The sequence below is a fragment of the Mytilus californianus genome, unplaced genomic scaffold (genome assembly GCF_021869535.1).
Source record: "Mytilus californianus isolate M0D057914Y unplaced genomic scaffold, xbMytCali1.0.p SCAF_14, whole genome shotgun sequence".
NCBI classification, from domain to species: Eukaryota; Metazoa; Mollusca; class Bivalvia; order Mytilida; family Mytilidae; genus Mytilus; species Mytilus californianus.
Window position 1 is genome coordinate 39,436,599 of NW_026262626.1, and position 24,572 is coordinate 39,461,170.

The 24,572-nt window shown below is 31.4% G+C and overlaps 1 protein-coding gene across 1 annotated transcript in view; it reads left to right on the plus strand.

Annotated features, from left to right (window-relative positions):
- The window catches only part of LOC127724964 (probable DNA double-strand break repair Rad50 ATPase), a 28,827-nt gene extending 8,030 nt beyond the window's left edge, over positions 1 to 20,797 (plus strand). Inside the window, exons 2-3 of the mRNA XM_052231964.1 lie at positions 17,772 to 17,828; positions 20,727 to 20,797. Of these exons, the coding sequence (XP_052087924.1) occupies positions 17,772 to 17,828; positions 20,727 to 20,797 (128 nt within the window). The remainder of the gene's footprint in view (positions 1 to 17,771; positions 17,829 to 20,726) is intronic.
- Positions 20,798 to 24,572: the final 3,775 nt, after the last annotated feature.

The window sequence follows — 24,572 nt, forward strand, 5'->3', positions numbered from 1 at the left end:
TTGGGGATTTCATCGAGCCAATGAAATTGAACTCGTTCATAATCGTTTTTGTCGTTTAATATTAAAGCTTAGTAAAAATGTACCAATCTCCTTTTTATGTGGTGAACTTGGTCATCTACCTATGTTCATTTTAAGGAAACATAGAATTAAAAAGTTTTGGTTGCATATAATATATGATAAACCTAATATGGTATATGATAATTATAACCTCTTACGCATTGATGCCTTAAATGGCAAGAGAAACTGGGTTTCAAATGTTCGTGATTTATTATTTAGTTTAGGTATGAATTATGTACGGTCTGATCAAGAGAAAACTAATGTTACATTTGAATATATAAAATGTCGTATAAATGATCAATACTACAAGAACTGGTTTGCTATTTTGAACGATTGTGAAAAACTGTTTTTATATAGGAAATTGAAAAATGAGTTTTGTTTAGAAGATTACATAAAGTATGATTTTAATAGTAATATATCGACTAAACTACGTTGTGGAACATTAAAACTAAATATTGAAAAAGGATTATCGCCCCTGATACCAAGGTCTCTTGTGGTGAAAACAAAACAACAAAATGTCTAAAGATTGGGAGAATGAATGGGAAAGTGACATATGTAGTAGGCAATCTTTGCAAACCAACCCATACTGCGATGATCAACACTTAAAAACCAGTCAAAATATATCCGACTCGACTGACAATGTAAACAACATGGCGCCAATATATGCAAAAGTAACTGCTGGCAACTTAACAATTGATACAGATACAAATGATACAAACGATACAAACGGTGTCAAACCAATATTCATTAAAGAAACAGACGTATTTGGAGCCTCAAACCCAGCGAAAGAACTCTGGCTTACCCACACAGAAATATGCAAAAGGATGGCAATGTCAATAAAAAGAGAACACTAAAGGGAATTCAGAGAATAGGCAAAATGTGGAGATTATACCTAGAAACAGAAGAACACAGACTTAAACTCCTAGGTGAAGGAGTAGTTCTCAGAGGAAAAACTATCCCCCTTCTTCCCCACAACCCAAATAATCCAAACTACAAAAGCAACCTAAGAAAAGTCAGAGTAAAAAATGTGCCATTGTCTGCTGATGATGGTCAGATACAGAGAGAATTAGAGATGAGAAACATAAAAGTCATTTCATTATACAGAGAAAGGCTGAGAGTTGACAATATAATGACAAACTGCCAGACAGGAGACAGAGTATTTTTTTGTGAGAAATTTAAAAAACAATTACCCAAGACAATGCAATTCGGGAAATACCTAGCTAGGGTTTTACACTTTGGACAGATAGATGAAAACACTCTATTTATTTGTAGTAAATGCCTCTAGAAAAGCCACTTTACAAGTGACTGTCCCAATGAATGGGTGTGTAGGGGTTGTAACAAGTCAGGCCACAAATTTTTAGAATGTCCAATCTTTTTGGAAAGAATGAAGCGAAAAGAAACAAAAGACCAACAAGAAAAGGAAAACCAAATTATTATACATGACTATACAAGACAAGAAACAGAACAAAATGAGCACATAGAAGAAATTACAATTTTGGAACAGAACAGGAAAGTAACTACAAATGACAAAAAAGATCAAGCCCAAGAAATGAAAAAAGAAAAACATGCCAGAAAAAAATGAAAGCATTTCGCACAGTGTAGACTCAAAAACTTAAAATACTGATAAACCAGCAAAGGAAAGAACAAGTCAAAGACAATTGGACATTAACAGATTTACTACTCCAAATAGAAGACAAGAAGCTCTGAAAGGAAGAACACCACCAACTCCACCAGACCAAGATAGAGAAATCAAGTCTTCAAAAACTTAATCAAATAATTAAAACATATCTTTTATCTTAATATAAAAAAAGTAGAAAAAAAATAATGTCATTGTATATATTGTATATAGTCTTTTTGATTGTCATTTATCATTTATTACCAAAGCGTAATAACACAAGTGCATTCAATATGTCATACACTCAGTATCAACATAAAAGCAAATGCTATCTTAATTATCTAACTCTAAAAATGTTAATATTGATGATACCAGCACTTTTGTATATTATCAACACATTTACCTTAAAGAAATGTAACTCAAATACATTTTCAAAAATGGGTTTTCCCATAACTATTTTTAGTAACAAAACACACATTATTCGCAACAAGTATAACGTAATAAAATCACAACAAAAAGTATTTAAAGAAATGAAAACAACGGCTATACTTACATTAGCTGTTCTGACAAGTACCGCTTGCCTAATCTGTTCTAATAAACCTGAAATTTTTTCAATTAAAGTAACTAAAGTAATACATATTTATAATAATAAATTTTCATATTATTATTGCATGACGATACTGTTTGTAGTTAAATGTATTAAGGTACACAAACAAAAGTTATGTAACAAGGTAATGAAATCGTGTAGTAAACGAAGGACTTTATGTTTTAGAACTTGTGATATTACTATTACGCAATATGTACATTTACAGCCATATAGACATTGGTTAATATGTAATTTGCTGTATATTATTTGTTACGAGAACAAAACAGAGAAACCAAAAGACTATTTAACATCGTATAGGTATTCTCTGTTTTTATCATACATGTGTTACAGTTTGTATGATACCCACTTTGTACGCGCATGGGTTGTCTGCCTGCGCTATTGTTATATACTCGTATTTATATATTATATACATTGCCCAGTATGTAAAACTCTTATAACAAGTATAAGATCAGAAAACATCATGAAGTTTATATGTAAAGTAAGAACAATCATGTTAAACCACCATACACGGCACCCAAGGACTTCAACTAAACTAGTTATCTTTCAAAAAAAAAAGCAAATGACATAAAAAATCTAAATTTAAAGTCCCAGAAAAATATAACTATACAAATAACAAGTGTGTATGTGTGAAGAAAACAAAAGAACAACGTGTATTTGTATCCATACTTTTTAAAAGTAAAAGTGTGCTTAGGAAGGAAAGAATATATAAACCACCTAAGATTAAAATCAAAATTGTAAACACCTTTGAAATTTTTATGAACGGCATTATAAGTAATTCGACAACTCTAAACACCTTTATCATCAGGTTGTCACGTATTACACCTTCCGAATCTATCAACAAAAAAAGTAATTACAAGCCAGTCAAGCGTACGTTAAATAAAGTAAATAAAGAATTTAAGAACAATCAAAACAATACTCAGTATGATAAAAGACATCCATATTTGTACGCTTAACGTCAAAGGACTCAGAGATAAAAAGAAAAGAGCAAGATTTTATCAGTGGATAAAAAATCAAAAAAGCCTTATAACTTTTATACAAGAAAGTCATTTTGACGAAAATCTAGAACAAAAATTATATACTGAAACTAGTAACCATTTCTATTTTAGTCATGGTACAACCCAAAGTAAAGGTGTAGCTATTATAATTGATAATAGACTAGAATGCAAAGTAATCAATGAAAACAAAGACAAAGACGGCAGGATACTAATGTTAAACATAGAAATAGAAAATATAATGTATTCGCTCATTAACATCTATGCACCAAACATAGAAACTGAAAGAAACAAGTTCTATAAAAATCTGTCTGATTTCATAAATAATTATGCAATTGGAACTGTCATAATAGGAGGTGATATGAATGATGCACTGTCAAACGTAGATAGAAAACTCGCTATTGATAAACGTAAAAATATAAAACCAGTGAATAGTTTAAAAACTTTATTTAAAACGCACAATCTTATTGATATTTGGCGAAATTTAAACCCCCAAAAAATTCAGTTCACCTGGAAAAGACAAAATTTCAGTCAAGCAAGTCGAATTGATTACTTTTTAATAAATAAAGACTTTGTACTTAATACAAAATCAAGTGATATTAGACCCGCATTAATAAAAAGTACAGACCACCAAGGCGTATCTCTCAAATTACAAAGCGTAACTGCCGAAAGTAAAGGCCCGGGATACTGGAAATTAAACAATTCTATTCTAGAAGAAAATGAATATTGTAAAGAAATAGAAATAATAATTCCAAAATATAACACTATCATCCAAGACACAATTATAGATTTGCATCTTCTTTGGGATGCGATAAAACTTGATATTAAACTGTTTATCATAAACTATTGCAAAAGTAGAGGATACAATAAAAAAAAAGAAATAAAACAATTGGAAAAAAATTTAACCATTTTAACTGAAAAATATCAGAAAAATAAAAACAATGATGTATTGCAAAAAAATAAATCAAATTGAAAATCAGCTAGAAAAGCATTATGAATATAAAGCAAAAGGCGCCCAATTAAGATTGAAACAAGACTGGGTAGAATAAGGCGAAAAAAATACAGCATATTTTTTAGGCTTAGAAAAAAATAAACAACAAAAAAAACAATTATAAAACTAAAAGATCACCAAGGAAATATTGTTACAGATCAAAGCGAAATACTTCAAATTGAAAAGAAATTTTACGAAAATCTATATTCAAAAGAAAACGAAGATATTGCCCAATCATGGGAATATATTAACAGCACTGAAATAAAAAAATAAATTATCAAAACATGAAAGTCAAACGTGCGACGGATATGTTACAATAGAAGAATTAACACTAGCAGTTAATAATTTAAAACCCAATAAAAGCCCAGGTAAAGATGGTATCACGACAAATTTTTATAAAAAGTTTTGGCAATCATTAGGTCCAATCCTTGTTAACATTTTTAATACAAGCTATGACAGGCAAAAGCTACCATTTTCCCAAAGACAAAGTATTCTTAATCTAATATACAAGAAGAATGATCCACTAGATCTTTCAAATTATAGGCCAATTTCCTTATTAAATTCAGATTATAAAATATTATCATACACATTAGCTCAAAGAATAAAAAATGTACTAAATCTAATTATAAACGCAGACCAAACAGGGTATATACAAAAACGATATATTGGTTTCAATCTCAGACAAATACAAGATATCATAGATTACGCCGATAAATTTAATGTTGAAGGTGCAATTTTGTTTCTAGATTTTTCAAAAGCATTTGATACTTTAAAATTGTCCTTTATGTACCAAACTCTCGAACATTTCGGCTTTAATATTCATTTATAAACTGGATCAAGACGTTATATTCTGATATAAATAGCTCAGTGTTCAATTATGGATGGATTTCTGAACCAATTAGTCTAAAAAGGGGGGTACGTCATGGATGTCCTTGTTCTTCCATGATCTTCGTGATCGCAGTAGAAATCATGGCATGTAAATTAAGAAATGACAATAACATTAAAGGCATTGAAATAAAACTTGACCATTCAAAACATAATTTGAAAATTTCCCAGTTAGCAGATGACACCACTTTGTTTCTCAAATCAAAAAATGAAAACTATAGCAGCATTAAACGTTATTGAAATATTTGGCACATTCTCTGGTCTTAAATTAAATAAAAATAAAACGGAAGGCATTTGGATAGGAAAACTGAAAAATTGTAAAGAAAAAGTAGATAATATAAAATTCACAGATAAACCCGTTAAAGTGTTAGGCTTGTATTTCGGTACAAATAAAACAGAATGCGCAAAACTAAATTGGGAAAACAAGCTTGACGAAAAAGCAAAAAAAACTTATGTCTTTGCATCGGCACTAAACACATTTATTTAAAAACCAGTTGTTGGCATGACACGGGTTATGTTCTTCTCATATATGTTATGGTGGTATGATACTAAACCCCTAACAGGAAGGATGGTGCCTGATATTCATATGATGAAGACATAATCTTTCAATAAGTTTAATTGAAGTCTGGAGCTGGCATGTCAGTTAACTGCTAGTAGTCTGTTGTTATTTATGTATTATTGTCATTTTGTTTATTTTCTTTGGTTACATCTTCTGACATCAGACTCGGACTTCTCTTGAACTGAATTCTAATGTGCGTATTGTTATGCGTTTACTTTTCTACATTGGCTAGAGGTATAGGGGGAGGGTTGAGATCTCATAAACATGTTTAACCCCGCCGCATTTTTGCGCCTGTCCCAAGTCAGGAGCTTCTAGCCTTTGTTAGTCTTGTATTATTTTTAATTTTAGTTTCTTGTGTACAATTTGGAGTTTAGTATGGCGTTCATTATCACTGAACTAGTATATATATTTGTTTAGGGGCCAGCTGAAGGACGCCTCCGGGTGCGGGAATTTCTCGCTGCATTGAAGACCTGTTGGTGACCTTCTGCTGTTGTCTGTTCTATGGTCGGGTTGTTGTCTCTTTGACACATTCCCCATTTCCATTCTCAATTTTATTATGAAATCATGGGAAAAAAGACATCTTACTATCATCGGTAAAATTTTAATAATCAAATCACTTATAATTCCACAATTCACATATTTAGCAAGTATGACAGTCATAAATAAAACGTATATTTGCAATTTAGAAAGAGAAATTTTTAATTTCATTTGGGATGGAAAACAAGATAAAGTGAAACGATCAACTCTTATATCAGATTACAGCAAAGGAGGACTCAATATGATTGATATCGACAGTTACTTTAACACACTTAAAATTAAATGGGTATCAAGATTAATAGAGTCAAAACATGAAAATTGGTCAATTATTCCAAGATTCTTTTTTGATAAATATGGTGAAAACTTCCTTATCTTTAAAATGAATTTAGAAACTGATAATTTAAAACCACTTAAAATTACAACTAGATTACCAGAATTTTATCTAGATATTGTAAAGTGCTGGATACTTAAAGGTGGAGGTCAAACTAAATCGCCCACTAACTTTAGAGATATACACAAAGAAATTATATGGGGTAATAAAAACATGAAAATAAAAAATAAACCATTATTGATGTTAAGCTGGATCAAAAGCAACATAATCTATATTAATGAACTTATTGACGAAAACGGTCAAATCGATGAAAAGACAATACTGCGAAAGTTAGAAATAAAACACAACTGGATAGCCGAACTATCAATACTAAAAAAAGCTATACCAAGAAGTTGGACAGATATCCTAAAAACAAATAACTCTGTTAAAACCCGAGTTAATATTAACGAAAAATTAATTAGAATGAATAAAACAGAAATAAATTTATCAGACCTAAACAATAAAACCGTCTATCAATATTTTATAAAAAACAAAATAACTCCTAACATTGAAATAATAAAATATTAGACGCAAAACAATTACAAGAGAGGGACGAAAGATACCAGAGGGACAGTCAAACTCATAGATCGAAAACAAACTGACAACGTCATGGCCAAAAATAAAAAGACAATCAGACAAATAATAGTACAGATGACACAACATAGAAAACTAAAGACTAAGCAACACGAACCCCACCAAAAACTGGGGGTGATCTCAGGTGCTCAAATTAGACAATCCTTATCCTTTACAAACAATGAAATATACATAAACAAACTTAAAGTTTATAAATGGAAATTATTTAGCTATATATAACCGAACCAAGAAAATCTTTTCAAATGGAAAATATCAAATACCCCAGAGTGTGCTTTATGTAAATGCACAGATAATTATCAACATTTTTTTAACGACTGTAGATTTGTAAAAGACTTTTGGATTAAAATAACAGAAAAAATGAAAAACATAAACTTTTGTAAGAAAATCACCCTAATAGATATAGTCTTTGGATATAAAATCGGAGACCGACATTATAATGATATAAATCTTATTATAACTTTGATAGGTTTCTCAATTTACAAATCATTTTACACGTCAGAACAAAGAACAAAATCCGCCGACATATACACTATCTTTAAAAACGAATTTGAATTTTACTTTGAAGTAAACAGACATGTGAAAGAACGCAAAAGTAAACTAATTCGCAAATTTCAAAAATTTCTGTAAAATGTGCTAGATTAAAATATATATACATAAATACATATATAGTTGTGAAGCATAATGCATAGAATAATAACTAAAGTATCTATAAAATGAGATACTACACGTGCAAATTTAAAATTGACACCTCTGCGTCCGTTAAGAAAAATCTTAAATTACACTTAAATTTTAAAACTTTAAATCATAAAACAAAACTCACGAAATATTATGAAAGACAATTAACATTCTATTTCGATAACAAGAAACATATAATACCTTACCTTTTAATTATAATCCAAAATCAATAAGATTAACACATGCACTTTATTATCCTTCAATCATGTCAGGTTACGATTATTTGATCACACTGGACACACGCACGATTTTTCTAAACGAGTAAAATATGTGTCAGGTAGATTGTATAAGGATGGAAAAGTAAAGGTCAAATCCGGAACAAAATATACGTAAATGCAAATTTAAATAATTTGCAATTATATAAGTTTATATTATAATATATTTGTATTTGTAATTAGCTAACAATTATAAAGTAAAACTTATCTTTAAGACACCCTGTTCTTAAAGATATTAATATATCATGGTACCTTGTTTGTGAAAGCTGTAGCAATAATGTTATTGTAACAGCTTAAGACCAATAAATCAATTATAAGAAAAAAAAAAAAAAAAAATATTGAAGTTGGTCGTTTTGACAATATTTTAGAAAAAATCGTATATGTATATGCTGTCATATGAATTGTATTGAAAATGAGTACCATTTTGTTTTAGTATGTCCTGCCTTTAGATCATAAATATAATTGTTCATGGCCCCAAATAGAAAGCTGGTATTTCTTTTACAGGCTAGCTCAAAGAATTTAACTAAAAAATTGTGTAAATTTCTTAATGCGGCATGGAAGTTAAGATCACAAATTATCATTGCATAACAGTTGTAGTTCTGTGCTTGTTATGACCTTATTGTGTTTTTCTCTGCTTGTTTACTCTCATTATTGTCATTATATATTATGTTTTTTTGCTATAGCTTTATGTCTGCTGCAATAAAATATTCATTCAATATTCATTCAATATTGCAATCATGAAAGAGTGTAAATCTGTACTGAAACAAAGAGTGTCATTTTCAAGCTGAAGTGTTATTAACCCTTCCACTTAGTGTTGATTTTAAATCTTTAATCTCTGTTAAATTCATTCATAAGACTACTGGCAGTTTGAAGATACTGTATTGACTCTCATGATCGAAAAACATATAATGAGATATGGATGTTTTGAAGATTTTTTGTTGGTTAGATGCTGTCTCAGTGACATATAATTCACACCACCTTTATTCGTATACTTATATATTTAGTTTTAAAGATATATAAAGTCATTCCAATTACCCACCTTTTTCTAGCGGGTGGTAAATGTAGGAATACTAACTAAGGGTGTTATAGCATGCGTTCGTTTTTTCTGTATAACTTTAAATCTTTAGATATTGAAACATTTGACAGAATGAAACTTCTTCTTAATCTTAACCTCATAATGTATTTATGCCTATTTATAGGTGTTAGGTTTGTCATGACGAGGTCTATAAAACGTACACATACTACATTACATATGTATATCGGTAATTTCTTATGATTTTAGCATATTATAAAAGAAACGTGAAATATGGTTTTGCTGCTTCTCATCTATGCATGCGGAATGGAGGAGTAAAAGCAAAGACTGACCTACCTGTAGTCAGAATAATGTGTCCAGGTACGTTGACATGCCTTCCTGTTGACTTTTATCTTGCGAAATAAAGTTTGAGTTATGATTCCAGTTATATTTTGAGTTCGAGTTGATGAATGCGTCTGTCTTCGAATTATGGTTCGAGTCGAGTCGAAGGTCGAGTCAAACAAGAAATATCAAGACATAAGAGGGTGTCCCAACGGAATTTCAACTATTATTTATAAAAAAAACACCATTCCTACTGTAATGAGTGTGTGTCTTTAGAATAATCTGGGATATATATCCGAGACTGCAATTTATCAAGATAAAAGGTTAATAATTGGTATATAGTAAATTGCAGAATTTTATTCGCTGTTCTGTCCCTTTGTCTAGATAGTAACTTGAACGCGTGTTTTTTGTTTTGTTGTTTTTTTATGAAAGGTAGATGTCGTATGATTGTTTGCCTTAGAACATCTTCTGTTTAAGAAGTATTCCGTTTGAAATTTGAAAAAAAAAACAGTTCAGTTTTCAAACAGTTTTTATAAATAAGATATTTACAAAAAAATCGGTGAAAGTTGGGATCTTACTTTTAAACGACAAAATTTGGGAAAACTCGTAATTAAGTTAAGGATCTACTTACCCTCCAGGAGCACCTGAGATCACCCCCTGTTTTGGTGGGGTTCATGTTGCTCAGTCTTTGGTTTTCTATGTTGTGTTTTGTATACTGTTGTTTGTCGTTTGTCTTTTTCTTTTTTAGAAATGGTGGTGTCGGTCTATTTTCGACTTATGAGTTTGAATGGCTCTTTGATATCCTTCACCTCTTTTAAAGTAGATACAATTGATATTGTTACGAGAATAATTTGACTAAATTATGTACCACACCTAAACCTCTATTATTACATTTAGATAGATCTACTACAAGCATGATAGTGAACTCCCCGAGACGATATCCAATGGAAATAAGCATTAATTGTACAATGATAACACATTGGTGCAGATTGCTTTTAGATGAAAACAAGTTATCATCCATTTTATATAAATTTGCATATTGTCAAACCTATTTCTATGTGTAGAATACCGACTTCACAAAAAAGTTATTAAAATGTACCAAACTGCGATTAATTGTCCAATTTAAACAGATTTGAAATCAGGCTATCTAGAACACTTCTTAATGCATTACGTGTAGATTTTTCACGGAAAATCCGGAATTTGAAAATCATTTCAATATTATCAATGACCTACATATTATTTATACACTTTGTAAATTCCGAAGCTCAAAAGACTACTAATAGAAAAGGAGAGATGGTATAATATTGAGAGAAGTGAAAGAAAGTGTTCTATAGGCAATAATGGAGATATCGGAGACGAACATCACTTTATCTTTGTTTACCTGACTAAAGAAGATGAAATAAGAAGGTGTATAATACTTGAACCAGTATTTAAACATAAAATAGATGTTTTACCATTTAGCACGGTGTTGAGTTCCTAAAAAAAACCAAGGACACTCAAAAGATCTTTACAATTATACTTGATGTATAGATAGTAAAATGCCTCATTCTACTTTATAATAATTTTAACATGTTTTTTACACTTAAACTATTTCTTTAAGAAATGTATTCACATTATTTGTGTGTATAAGTATATTTTTTATATGTCATCTCATCTCATTATTTTTATGCATGTTTAATTTAATGTCTGTTGATTTTCATTTCAACTTCTCTGTGTTCTCTGTAAACGTTATTCTTGCATGGTTTAACTATCTATCTACAAAAAGGGTATGTGTAAGTGAAACAGCAACCCGACAATAAAAATAACAAAAAGAAATTTATAGCCAAAAAAAAAGGGTCGTAAACAATATATATCATTTTGTCAAGCCTGCTTCAATCTACACAATATATCAAGCTCTAAATTGTCCCAAAGTCTATTAAAATTGTGATTAAGTTTTTCAAAAACCAAATGAAGATCTGTCATCAACACCAAGTCATACTTTAAAAAGCATATGCCATACGACAAGTACCGAAGAGGTTCCTGGTTTGGAATGTCTTGTACTAAATCAGGAATATGGCAGTTGTTATCAAATAGTTCGTTTCTATGAACGTTGCATTGGCGTTTGATTTTGATGCACTTCAGTGTTTCTGTTGTTCCGTTGTTTTCCTCTTATAGTTGATGTGTTTCCCTCGGTTTTAGTTTGTAACCCGGATTTGTTTTCTCTCAATCGATTTATGACTTTTGAACAGCGGTATACTACTGTTGCCTTTATTTGGGAAAGGCACATGAACATTTGTCGTGGCTAAAAAAAATTATCAGCTTTTAAATTTCGATATTAAGATGAAACAAAAATTTACATCAAAGAAAATACACTAAAATCAGTTCAGGAAAAGTACTTTACTCTAAAACATAAGAAGATTTCGTAGAGCTCAATTTTAATCAATACAAGAAGACTTGTAATGCCCCCCACCGCCCCCCCCCCCCCACCCCCTCCCCCAAAAAAAAGTACAGAAATACAAAAACGAAATATTTAATTAGTTGAGTGAATGCCCAGATTTCACTGCAAACACGCGCATATCAAACCAATTTCGAAATTATTATATTCACTCGAAGAGTCAGATGGATATCTCCATATAGGAAAGGAAAAGTAACATAAGGAGAAGTCAATAACTGTCTAGTTGATCAGTCTGAATATAACGTGTGCAAGCATAGGCGCTTGTCGTAGACAAAAACGTATATAACTTTATCAAGTAAAGGTATTTAGGTATTTTATTTGAGACATGTACCTCAATGTGCAAGTCCAAAGGTTAAGGTCTATCACGATGCTACTACGTCCTCATTACGCTTTTACAACGATCCCGCTACGATTATACCACGTTCTCACCATGCTTATTCTGCGACCTCACTACGATTATCACGATCTTACTACGCTCATCACGTTCTCACTACGACCATACCATGATCTATCCGATTGCAACACGATCTTACCACGCTTCTACTGCGATTATAGCGCGCTCTTATCACGATCACACTACGATCATACCACGTTCATACTGCGATCAAGATCGAATGACGCTCTCTCAATACCAATATAATATCATGGCCTGGTCGTTTATATTTTGTGTCTGTGTTAATGATTGTAGAAGCATTACTACATGTACATGGTCTTGTGTTTCCATGGTTCAATTGCAATTGATGTTTCAAACAAAACCTGCAGAGCCTTTATATATTTTTATGTGACAATGACAATGAGCATGACTAGAACTCGACATGGTCGTAGTATGAACGTAGTCAGGTCGTAAGAAGAGTGTGATGAGGAAGGCATGAGCGTGCTTGATTCGGACTATGGTCTTGAACAGCGTGGTATAAACGTGGTATAGTCGTAGTAGAAGCATGGTTGAGTCGCTGTGAGAATGTGATGGTCGTAGTGAGGTCGTTTTGACGTCTCTGTGAGATCGTAGCTCAGTATCTCCGACTAGAATCGCGCTATCGCTACGCTCTCGCTACGATGGTACAGCGATCTTTGCGATATTACCACGACCTTACTACGTTTTCAGTACGCTTCTACTACGACCTGATTTCGCCACGACCGCACCACGATGGTTTTGAACATGTTTAAAGTTGGTCCACGGACACCACGACCGTACCACGACCTTACTGGGAACTACACGATCGCACTACGATCGTCAAAATTTGCATTTTTTTTAGAGATCGTAGTGCGATCGTGGCCTAGTGTGACGGGGGTTTTAGAAAGAAATAGTTAGTTGGATAAATGTCATATGTATTTCTATCAATATATATCAAAGTATCTAAGCAAAACTAGTTGGTAATCTTTTCTAATGTTTCTCGTTCGAAATTTCAAGGCATAACCAGTTCCGATGAGAAATATTATTTTGACACAGACCCATGAATTTTCTAATATTATTCCCTAGTGCTGCATGATAAGCGCTAATAATTTGATGATACTGATTTCAAGTTTGAGGGACAGCATTATCTCGTAAATTCTTTGTTGATGAATTAAAAAATTTGAGTTCTAACTCTCGCAGGCAAAGATGACCTTTGAACTGGCTATGTTATGCTATTGTTAGTCATATAGCTTTATATGTGTTTTGGTTTTGTACATCCTCATCTTTCAAATGTTTGGAATTTAGCGTTTCTGATATGGGTAAATCCAGAAAAGCACTTCGTGATCATTTGTCCATTATTGATTTTAAAACCTGTTTTTCTTTCAAAATTTCAAATTGTCGCCTTTTGTGTTTTCGTACTACATGATTTTGTTACCTTGGAACGTAGCATTATTGAGGAATAATAATTAATTTGAGAGAAATGATAATACAACCGATTTTTCTTAAATCTGAAGTGAAATTGTATTAAGATAGTTGTATGTAAATAATTATGGAAAAAATTGAACAAGCTTAAAGTTAAACTCGAACTCTAAGTCGAAATGTTACTCTAACTCGAAGTTTAACACGACATGGAAATTGAAAAGAAACTCGGACTGTTATTTGAACCTTGACTCGAATTCTTACTCAGATCTAAAGCATAACTCGAAATTAAACTCGAACTCAAATTATAACTTGTAACTCGAAAAACATTTACTCGAACTTAATTCGAGCTCCAACTCGAACTTAATTCGAGCTCCAACTCGAACTTGAATTCGATGTTGACCTTAACTCGAACAGTGAGAAAATAAATAAAATCGAGAGAAAAAAATCGAATACGTTTATGCAGTTTCTATACCAAAAGAAAGAATGATGTGAATTTATTCTCACAGTTTTACAAAAATAAAGAATAATTTAAATATTCTTAATACGTGTAATGTTGTAATCAATTATTTCTTTCAGTTTAGGATTTGTATACTGCCACCTTAAAATTAATTAACTTAATTTATCTCCATAATTGCTCGTTGTTTGCTTCAAGTCAGATTGCAAATTTGGACACTTCGCCAAATAATAAAAGAGAAAAGAAAAAGATAAAAAAATCTGTATAACTTGATAAATAATTTTCAGAGTTTTATTAATTTTTTTTATGGAAAAATTGAAGTCATACTAAATATTGTTGTACTACTATGCAGATTAACGGTACTACAATCTGTCTATACCTATATTTTGGCAATGCATAAGGCTATATTTTTTTTGGACTGTTAATGATGTCTTTACTCTAAATCCATTGTTCTGAACGTGTACTGATTGATATCTTGGTCTTAGATACATGACTTTTTTTTTATCAGTTTTTATTGGCTTTCAGTAACTACTGCAAGTACTCTCAGATCTGTACTTTGTGTCTTTTTTGTTGTTAGGGATGTATACATACCTGTGTTTTTTGATAGATGTTTTTTTCTGATTTGTATTAATCTGTTGAGTAAAAAGATGAAAACAACACGTTAAATAATTTCATGGGGCTGAAGCGATTTTCTGTATTTTCCTTCACCAGGAACGCTCAAAGCCGAATATTTGAAAGCCGAGAATTAATAAGAACCGAAACAGTTGAAGAGCTAAATGACAAACAAATACCTAAAAAAATAGCCAAATCCATCTGAGGGCAACTTTCCCTGAGGGGGTTGAAACCTTAGTTTCTTTATAATTTTAAAATTCATAAACGGACAATTGTAGAAATGTTTCATCTTAATCTTGTCAGTAACGAAGTACTGACCACGAACTGATGATACCCTCGGGGACTGATAGTCCACCAGCAGAGGTATCGACCCAGTGCTGTAAAAAATTAAAACAACACGTTAAATGAGTTCATGTGTCCGAAGCGCTTTTCTTGAGTAAAGCCCTTTTCAACTGATTTTTATAGTTTGTTAATCTGTTGTGCTGGAACACCACTGTCTCAGATTATTTGGGTGGGTTAAGCGATCACAAACATGTTTAGCCCCGCCACATTCTGTATGTACCTGTCCAAAGCCTATAGTTCAGTGTTTGTCGTTGGTTCATGTTTGTCATATTTGTTTTTCGTAAATTCGTTTGTTAAAAATTGAATTGATTCATATTTTTCATGTAAAGGCCTTTTAAGGCCGGCTTAACGGTATCATATAATTGGTAACATTCACTTCATTTGAACTTTGATTGGTAATTGTCTCATTGGCAATCATACCAAATCTCCTTACTTTTTTTGAATACATATCATTTTCTCCAGAATAACAATGAATAAGTACAATATACTGAGTACGAACGGTACAGTTTATAGCTATCTGCCAATTATCTTTCTCCATTCTTTGAAATACATTAGAGTTATAAATGAGTGATTTTTTATATCATGACATAAAACGTTTATAAAGCTGAATAAAAAAAAAACGTTCTCGTCCTTATGAAATCTGATATTCACATAACGTATCATCTCTTCGCATACTTTATGTACATCATCCATACCGTTGTGTACACAGCGCGGAAAAGGTGTGGATAAGTAGAGAACAATGAATAAAAAATAAAGAATATAAACATAGAGAAAGAAACACCCCCAAAAGAATAGGGAATAATGGGCTGTTTAGACATTGAGACTTGAGAATAATTTGGGAAAAAGAAAAGACAGAAATGACTTTAGAATTAAAGAATACAGAAATGAGGACACCACGTTAGAATTCAAACTTCTATGTGCAATCAATATTGATCAATGTTTAAACATGTCAGTCACCTATGAATGTTAATAATTAAGAAATATTGTGTTTTAAAACACAACAGAAATGGAGAATTATCTAGTTGTTTTGCTAATGTCTGTACTTGTTTTGTTTGGTGCATTATATGTAAGCAATGTAGAACAAAGAATAGTCCAAAGTGAAGACGAAATGGATAAAGTGAAAGTAGAATTGGAGTCGACGAAAAATGAACTTAAACAAGTAAACATGGTTAAAGTAGATTCTGAATCGACGAGAAATGAACTAAAACAAGTGAAAGTAGAGTTGAAATTGATGAATGAGCGAATCAATGTACATAGTAAACAAATGAAAGAAAAAGACAATTCCCGCAGGAAAGAAATAGATAAAAATAAGGAAGACGTGATGGCGTTACTGAAAGAAACACAAAACCGTTACGAGCACACATCAAATGAAATTAAAAAGGAAAAACAACACAGTCGAGAATGCACTACAGCTATATATATATATATATATATATATATTACTTAAATCATTACTTTTGTATACTAGTAGTTAAGGAGCATCATCTTTGACAATATAACTTATAGGTTAATAGTACAATTGATTTTGTCAACAATCTGCATAAAATATTTGCAATGGACGTTAAGAAAACAATTAATATTAATCATGTTATCACAACTTGCAAAAGTACCGATCGCGAAGCAACGATAAAGCAACCAGTGCTTTATAAGGGATTGTTCGGTTGCCAGGTCATGTATCTTTTTAAGTCTAGGTAGTCGTCGGTTTCGATACTGATAGGTTTCACCCTTCAAGTGAAGTGTAATTTGTAATCAATAAATAATAGAGCACCTTACGTGGTATGACCTAAGTTATGATGTTTGTAAACGTTTTAAATACTTGGCTTTCCGGAATATGTCCTTTTTATAGTTTCTAGTGATCGTCCTACAGAATAAAGTGTCACGTACGAAACAACGAAAAGACCACAGATCAGAAAAAAAATCAATCGTGAGATCGTGAGAGAGAGAGAGAGAGAGAGAGAGAGTTTACAAAATCAGTTTCGATGCTCTCGAGATCGTGATTCTCAATTGCATGATCAGTTTTCATATAGACTGACCAATTTAGACAAAATAATCAAACGATAAACATTGGGCCAATGATAATGGCTTTAATGCTTAGCTTATTAAAGACTTGTTTCGGGAGTTTCGGAACTCCAAATTGCAACTTGTTCTAACACTTGAAAATACAACTTTAATCAAATGTACATACATTATTTCTTTATATTTGTTAGAAATATACAACTTGAATACAAAAATAAATCAAATAGTTCATGTTTTTATTTTGTTGTTTAATTTATGTTTAAATAAATGCAATTCAGTTTTCGAAAAAAAAAATTCATATGAGAAGTCCACATACACTATACTTTTTTTTCAACCCTAAAATTTAGTTATTAAATGCTATTTCTTTCAAAACAAGCATGCTCATCATTCATTAAAATTGATCCGTTAAACTACCCCTTAAAACAATCCGTTATGAAAATTTTGATATTTTGTTTGTCTAGGTTTTTTAATTTCTATTTTCAGACATACTTAATTAACATTCTTTTAAAGTGACTATTCTATCATTAACTATTTTAACAACTTATAAATCGTTATTGATAGCGAAATTTAACCTTCATGTTTTTTTCAGAACTTCACACACAAAGACCTGGGTTTTATGCAACTCTGTCGTCCTATATTACTTCAGGTCAGACTCAAAGAATAGAGTTCGACAAGATTATAACTGATGTTACAAATAATTATAATAAGATGACTGGAGTTTTTACAGTTCCAAAGGACGGACTTTATCATTTTTCATTCACAATGTTCTCAAAATCACTTCATCTAAATGCCGAAATTATACAGAATCATCAAGTAATTGGCCGAAATCATGGAAGTTCCGCCTACGTGTCAGCAGCAATTAACGTAGTGTTTTCCTGTAGGGAGATTCAGTTTTTGTACGTCACATGGCAGGAGAAGGTGCTCAGAACATCCATAGAGGAGGATTTTCAGCATGTTCTGGATTCTTAATTTACTAGTTAAATGAGAGCTGCATGCATGAGACAATGTACTACCAAGATGATATGGTTTGACCCTCACAAGTCATTTTTTTTCCATCTTTGTCCATAGAATAAGAAGTTTATGTACAATAACAAGAGACTGTGCAGAGATAAATCCTGATTATCGGTCTGTTGGCATTTAGACATTTAGGCATTTGGGAAATTTTTTTTTTTTTATAGACGACGTTGGGTAATATATTCAACATGTTTTGTGAGATCTCAACCATCCCCTTTACTTCTAGCAATGTAAAGTCCGAGTCCGATGTCAGAAATGACAATGATACATAAATATCAAAGGACTACTAGCAGATACTGACCTGCCAGCTCCAGACCTCAACTTAACAGATTGAAAGATTATGTTTTCATCATATGAAAATCAAGCACAATCCATCCCGTTAGGGGTTTAGTATCATACCATCATAAAATATATGAGGAGAACATAAACCGTGTCATGCCTACACCTGGTTTTAGAATAAATGTTTTTATTTCCGATGCAAAGACCCTATGAGTGAATCAACATTAATACCAAAATATGCCATCTTTAATGCCCTGACAACAGTATGGTAACTATATCCCTTCTGAATACGTCTGTTTAAATGTTTTGTTAGTTTTTGAGGTGAAGCCGACACTTTTGTGCTTTGTATAGAATATCACCACAAAAGTTTGGATGTGAAATACCTGAACATTTAAGATGTTTGCATGTTGATTTATATTTACGAATGATGTCCTTGTACCGAAGATAAAATTTAATAAATGTTTTGACTAGTTTGTGATATCGAAAACCTTGGTGTCATAATTTTTTAGTAATACAGAGATTTCTTTCGTTAAAATCAAATAGTAGTTTTATACGACCGTTTACGGGCGTATTATGGTATACCGTTGTCCGTCCGATTGTCCGTCCGTCGTCAACATGTCGGACAATAACTCAAAAATGCTTTAACCAATTTGCATGAATTTTTGTTGAATTGTTTATATGCATTGACGTGAGATCCTTTCCGATTTTTTATAAATTTTAGGTTTTACGTTTCGGAGTTATGGGATTTTATTCATTAAAAAGGATTATTGTCCAGTTTTCGGACAATAACTTAAATATGCTTTGAGCAGTTTTCATGAAACTTTGGTAAATTGTTTATACTTAGTTGACATAAGCTCCCTTTCGATTTTTATAAATTTTAGATTTTACGTTTCCGAGTTGTTGGATTTTATTCATAAAAAAGGAGGGATTTTCCAGAAAAAAACTCAAAAGTGCATTGCGCAGTTTTCTTGAAACTTTGGTGACTGGTTATATCTATTAAAATAACCTCCCATTAGTTTTTTTTATAAATTTCTAATATGACATTGAGGAGAATTAGAACTTTTTTTTTGAAAAATAGACGGGCGTATCATGCGCTCATGGGGCAGCTGCTCTTTATTTGAGTAGTTCGGGTTTAATCGTAAATCAAATGGTTATGAACTTCCTATGAAAAGAATGAACAAGGTTAAATCAAGAAACATTTCAAAATAAAAAAAGAACACTTGCAAGTGAATAATTCGACCTCATTGAATCCGTATTCATGTGACCTTCAATTTAACCCATTAGCTAGAGATTGGTTACGCATGTTTTAGTCGTGTTCAGCCATTAAAAAGTGAAACAAAGGTGAACCATTTCTTTGACTGTGTCGGTGTACAAAAAGGTTTCTCATACAGGTAAAAACGATAATTAAATTATTTATTTAACCTACAACATGAAATCAAACAGCCCTAAGAAAAATCCAATTGTCCGAGGTCGCTATCTATTTATGTTTATGTTTATATCGGGTTATGTGACCATCGTACGTCAGTCTTCGGAGGTCATTTCGATAGTAAATTAGTAGCGTCTAGACTAGAAAACACACGAAATTCTGATAAATGTTATCGAGAACATGCATTGTTAACTGTTTATTTCAGACTTATTGTAATGTGGATATACGTTTTGGTATGTTATAAATCAAATATGAGAATTTGAGTCAAATCGGTGGACATGATGCCCCTTTGAATTTATAATGCAGTCCAAACAAAATGAGTGTTAAATATTATTGATTATAAATTCTTGCGATTGAAATCATACGTCAAAAAAAAAAAAAAAAAAACACCAAAAAACACCAAAAACTAAAACAAAGACAAAATATTATTTTTGCGTATTAAAATGTTTGAAAATTTTTCTTCGCAATAAATGAAGTTATAACTTCTCAAATATATTATTTTGTTACTTTGACATTCTTTTATCAGGAAATTGTATCAAATGATGCTATTTATGCAGTTGAATGAGAATTTCTATTCATAATGTCGATAGCATCCTTGCTTTGGAATTGAAGTCATTCGAGAAAAAAAATAGTAAAAGCAAATATCAACGTTTTCATGAAGAAAGTTCATTATTTGCAGTAAAAACGTCGGAAGTGATTTATCCCCAGTGGTCAGCTGAAGTAAGGCGGGGGTAGTACAGGTTAATAAAGTGAGCTAGAATAAATTCTATTTAGTGCAGTGCGGTTTCAAAGTAAAAAAAAAAACTAAATAATTACCTACCAAAGCCGAGGTGAAGTCAGGTACTCCGGAATGTTCAACAGTTTCTAATCAACTAGACGACAGACAATTACCGTGAAAGTCAAATAATTTTTTTAGGTCTTTCTATTTTTTCGTGGAAAGACCTTTTGATCTTGTTCTTATTTCTAATTTTTTTCTCCTTCCGGCACTCTTATTTCTTGCGTGTAATTTTTGTTTCGCTACTTGTCGATAAAATCTGTGGTGATATGATAATATAGTTAATGCGCAATTGGCCTTGACCCTGCTTAACCTAAATTAAATACTTTTCTTTGTAAGAGTTATCTCCCCGAACACGGTTTTTCTTGTTTTCTAGTGAGTTAATCTTCTCCATAACCGTAAAAGAAATCAACACATTTGTTTTTCATACATTTCTTGTTATATCATCAACATGTTTTGTTAAATTTGGCAGAAGCGATACAAAGACTCCATATGAGATTCATATCCCCTCTGTATTTGACATTCCTGATTTGTTTATGTATCTTATGACCTGAAAGTGATAGAGACTTACGGTATTTGTGGTACCTGGTTCACAAAAAAGGTATTTGAGGTCAAAGTCAAACGTCAAACAAACTGTACTAAATTATTCAAAAAAAGAACTAATATACAAAATTGTAAGTTGCAACATATCTCCATGATCCAAATGCCAAAAAAAATGGCTGAAATGGTACGATGTCTTTAAAATGGAGTATTCTTCCTTGGAGAGTTTAAAATAAGTCGTATTGAGATATAACTAATAAACCATACAAAATAACGACCTATGGTATTCTGCTGATATAGACATATGACGTAAAGATATGTCAACCGGAAGTAATCTTGAGTAAACAGGAATTAGTGGGTTTTTTTTGCACTTCCTTTATGGAAAAGTATATTTTAAAAATAGGGATCAACCAGAAATGGCCTTCTAAAAAACCGAAAGTAACAAAGTATCTCTCTTTCTTCAGGAAAAAGTAAATAGTCACCATATACTTCTGGTATCAGTGTGAATAAAGCTATTGCATAAGACCGGAAGTTACATTTTCATAACCTTCAGTAGAAAGTTATCTCTCTTATTTCAGGCTCAATTGTATTGATACCATACATTTTTGGAATCATTATGGAAAAAAACCTATGATTTGACTTTAGTATTAACTTTGAGTAAACCAGAAGTCATTTTTATGCATTCGAAAGTTTATGGTGGAAAGACCTTCAATTGTTTTCTGAACAATATATTTTTAATTCTTATTGATTTGAATTTCATAGTTGATAGATTACACTATTATTAGACTATACCTTTTACATTCTTATTGATTTGAATTTTATAGTTGATATGATTACAAAATTATTAGACTACTAGTATACCATATAGAAAACAAATGTAATCATCAGACATTCTAATATCCTAAATATACTATTCTTATACAAGTAAACATCGTACCACAACAGCAATTTGTAGTTAAAATCGAACTGCATTTTCAATGTAAGAAAAAAGATAACAAATGCATAAGGCCATACTCAAGAACAAACTTAATTCATGACAAAGAAAGCACTACGAAAGTAGGCTGCATAAGGTTTTTAGTCTGGTCTGTGTGGTAGTTCTCTTTGTATCATGTTTAAATATTATATTTTCAACAGTATAATCACGTCAACTTTAAACTTTGAGTACACATGTGCATAATAGTGTCAACAAAAATATATATATGTGCCAATTTAGATTTAAGATATTTCAACAAGTAACAATAAATTCAGTATGTGTCTGCGCAAAAGACTAATTTTAAATAGACAATGTTTATATTTCTAACTTAATCATTTTTATGATGTCCACTCTTATTTATCTTTTTCTACCTTGTATCTTATATATTCTTTTAGCAGTTTTATTTGTTTTCTTTCTTCTTGTGTTTTTAATTGATTTCATATCTGATCCGGGAACACACTTATCGTACCTTGATTTTTGTTGTAATAAATCTGATACATTAAATAATCATTCTATTGCTTCAATTCATGATATGTTAAATATTCGGGCATTTAAAAAGGTTTTTTTTTGTGCATTATTTGAATTATTAAAGCCCCAAATGTTGATAGTTGAAATTCTTCAATTTTAACGTCAAAATTTAACACGCAAAGTTGAATAGGAAATTAATCATAATGTCTATAATATATATTCTTTTGCCATAAAACTTGGTCAACAGTCTAAAAATTCATCAAGCTTTGATCGTACCAAGTGTTATTAAGATTGGTTAAGTCTTTCTATCCTATTAGGTCCGGGAATACACTTATCGTCCCTTGATTTTCGTTGTCTACAAATATAGTGACCCCTAGTGTGGACAGTGTGTTACTTGTCATTTTTTTATACCCTTTCCAAATTTATTTCTTCATGTGTTATGCCTCAAATAGCAAGTAGGGGATGAAACAACACTGTAAAAAAATTTGAGTCATGAATTAAGTAAAGTAGTGATTTGGTCCATCTAAAAAAGGTTGAACATCAGTATTTCGGAAGTTGTCAGAAGAATTCAAGACGCCCTGAAAATCAAATTGTCCATCTTTTGAGTTAGAACTGATAAAGTTTTCTATAATTTTGATATAATTTGTCCCAAAATTAGTATATCACACTGTAAAAATATTATTGATAAAGCGCAGGTGGGATTTTTTTAATTTCCATTTATCGACTAAAAGAAATGCACAACGAAATAACTGTGTTCTCGGGCCATCTAAAGGCTTATTATTTACTTGGCTATGAATTCTAATTGCTTCTCTGGAAATTTTAATATGTTGATGTGTATTTCAGTCCTGTTGTTTAATGCTGGTTATTTATTTCAAACATTCGGGAAAAGCTCAATGCAGCATTGGCAGTTTATTTGTGTATTACTAATTGGTATAATTGCATGCTTCATTTATATGACTTTCACGTTTTTAGGGGACGGAAGAATAATAAAGGTAGTTCAACGTCGTTGAGTTTACTTCGTTATTTCATTCGTAAAATCTTACACACAACTCCATAAAATCACCAAACCAATTTGGCAAACTATGTCATTCGCAAACGAACTATGTATCTTGCGCCAACCTTCATAGAATCAATGCGGCTAGCCTTATATCTATTAATTACGACCAGGAACTTAAACTTTCTAAGTACATATAATTTCCTGACCTCTAGCATATATTTAATCAAATAATACCTAAATATTAATACCAATGACTCCTTGTTATCTTTGCAGTATGAATTAAAAAAGATAAGTGGTGTACTTAAATGAAACAGCAATCCGACAATAACAATAACCGAAAGACATTTAAAGCGAAAAAAGGGTCTTAAACAATAGATATTTTTCTACACAATATATCAATCTCTGAATTGTCCCAACGCCTTTAAAAGCTGTGAATGAGTTTAAGAAAAACCAATCAAACATTTGTCATCATTACCCAGTTATTAAAAAAAAAATGAAAAACAAAAAATATGCAGTTAAGAAAAATAACATATGGAGAAGACAACTACTAGTCTAGTTTTTACCGTGTTATCACAGGCACTTGTCTCAGAAAAGACTATCTATATGACTTTATCAAGTAAAATTATATAGTTTTTTTTTAGATATATGCCTGTGTTTGCAATTCCAATGTCAAGGTTTAAAACATCAGTAGCTATGAGTGTTTAAATAGAAAGAAAATAGTCAGTTAGATAAATGTCATAATATGTATATTTCTAACCGGTTATCCAATGACAACACGAGTATATATTTCTAATAATATATACTCGTGTTGTCAGTGGTTAACCGGTTAACGGTCGGAAGGACCTAATATCGAATACCAAAAACGATTACCAGTTAACCGGAGCTTTTTCAGTTTTAATATATTTGATATAAACGTCT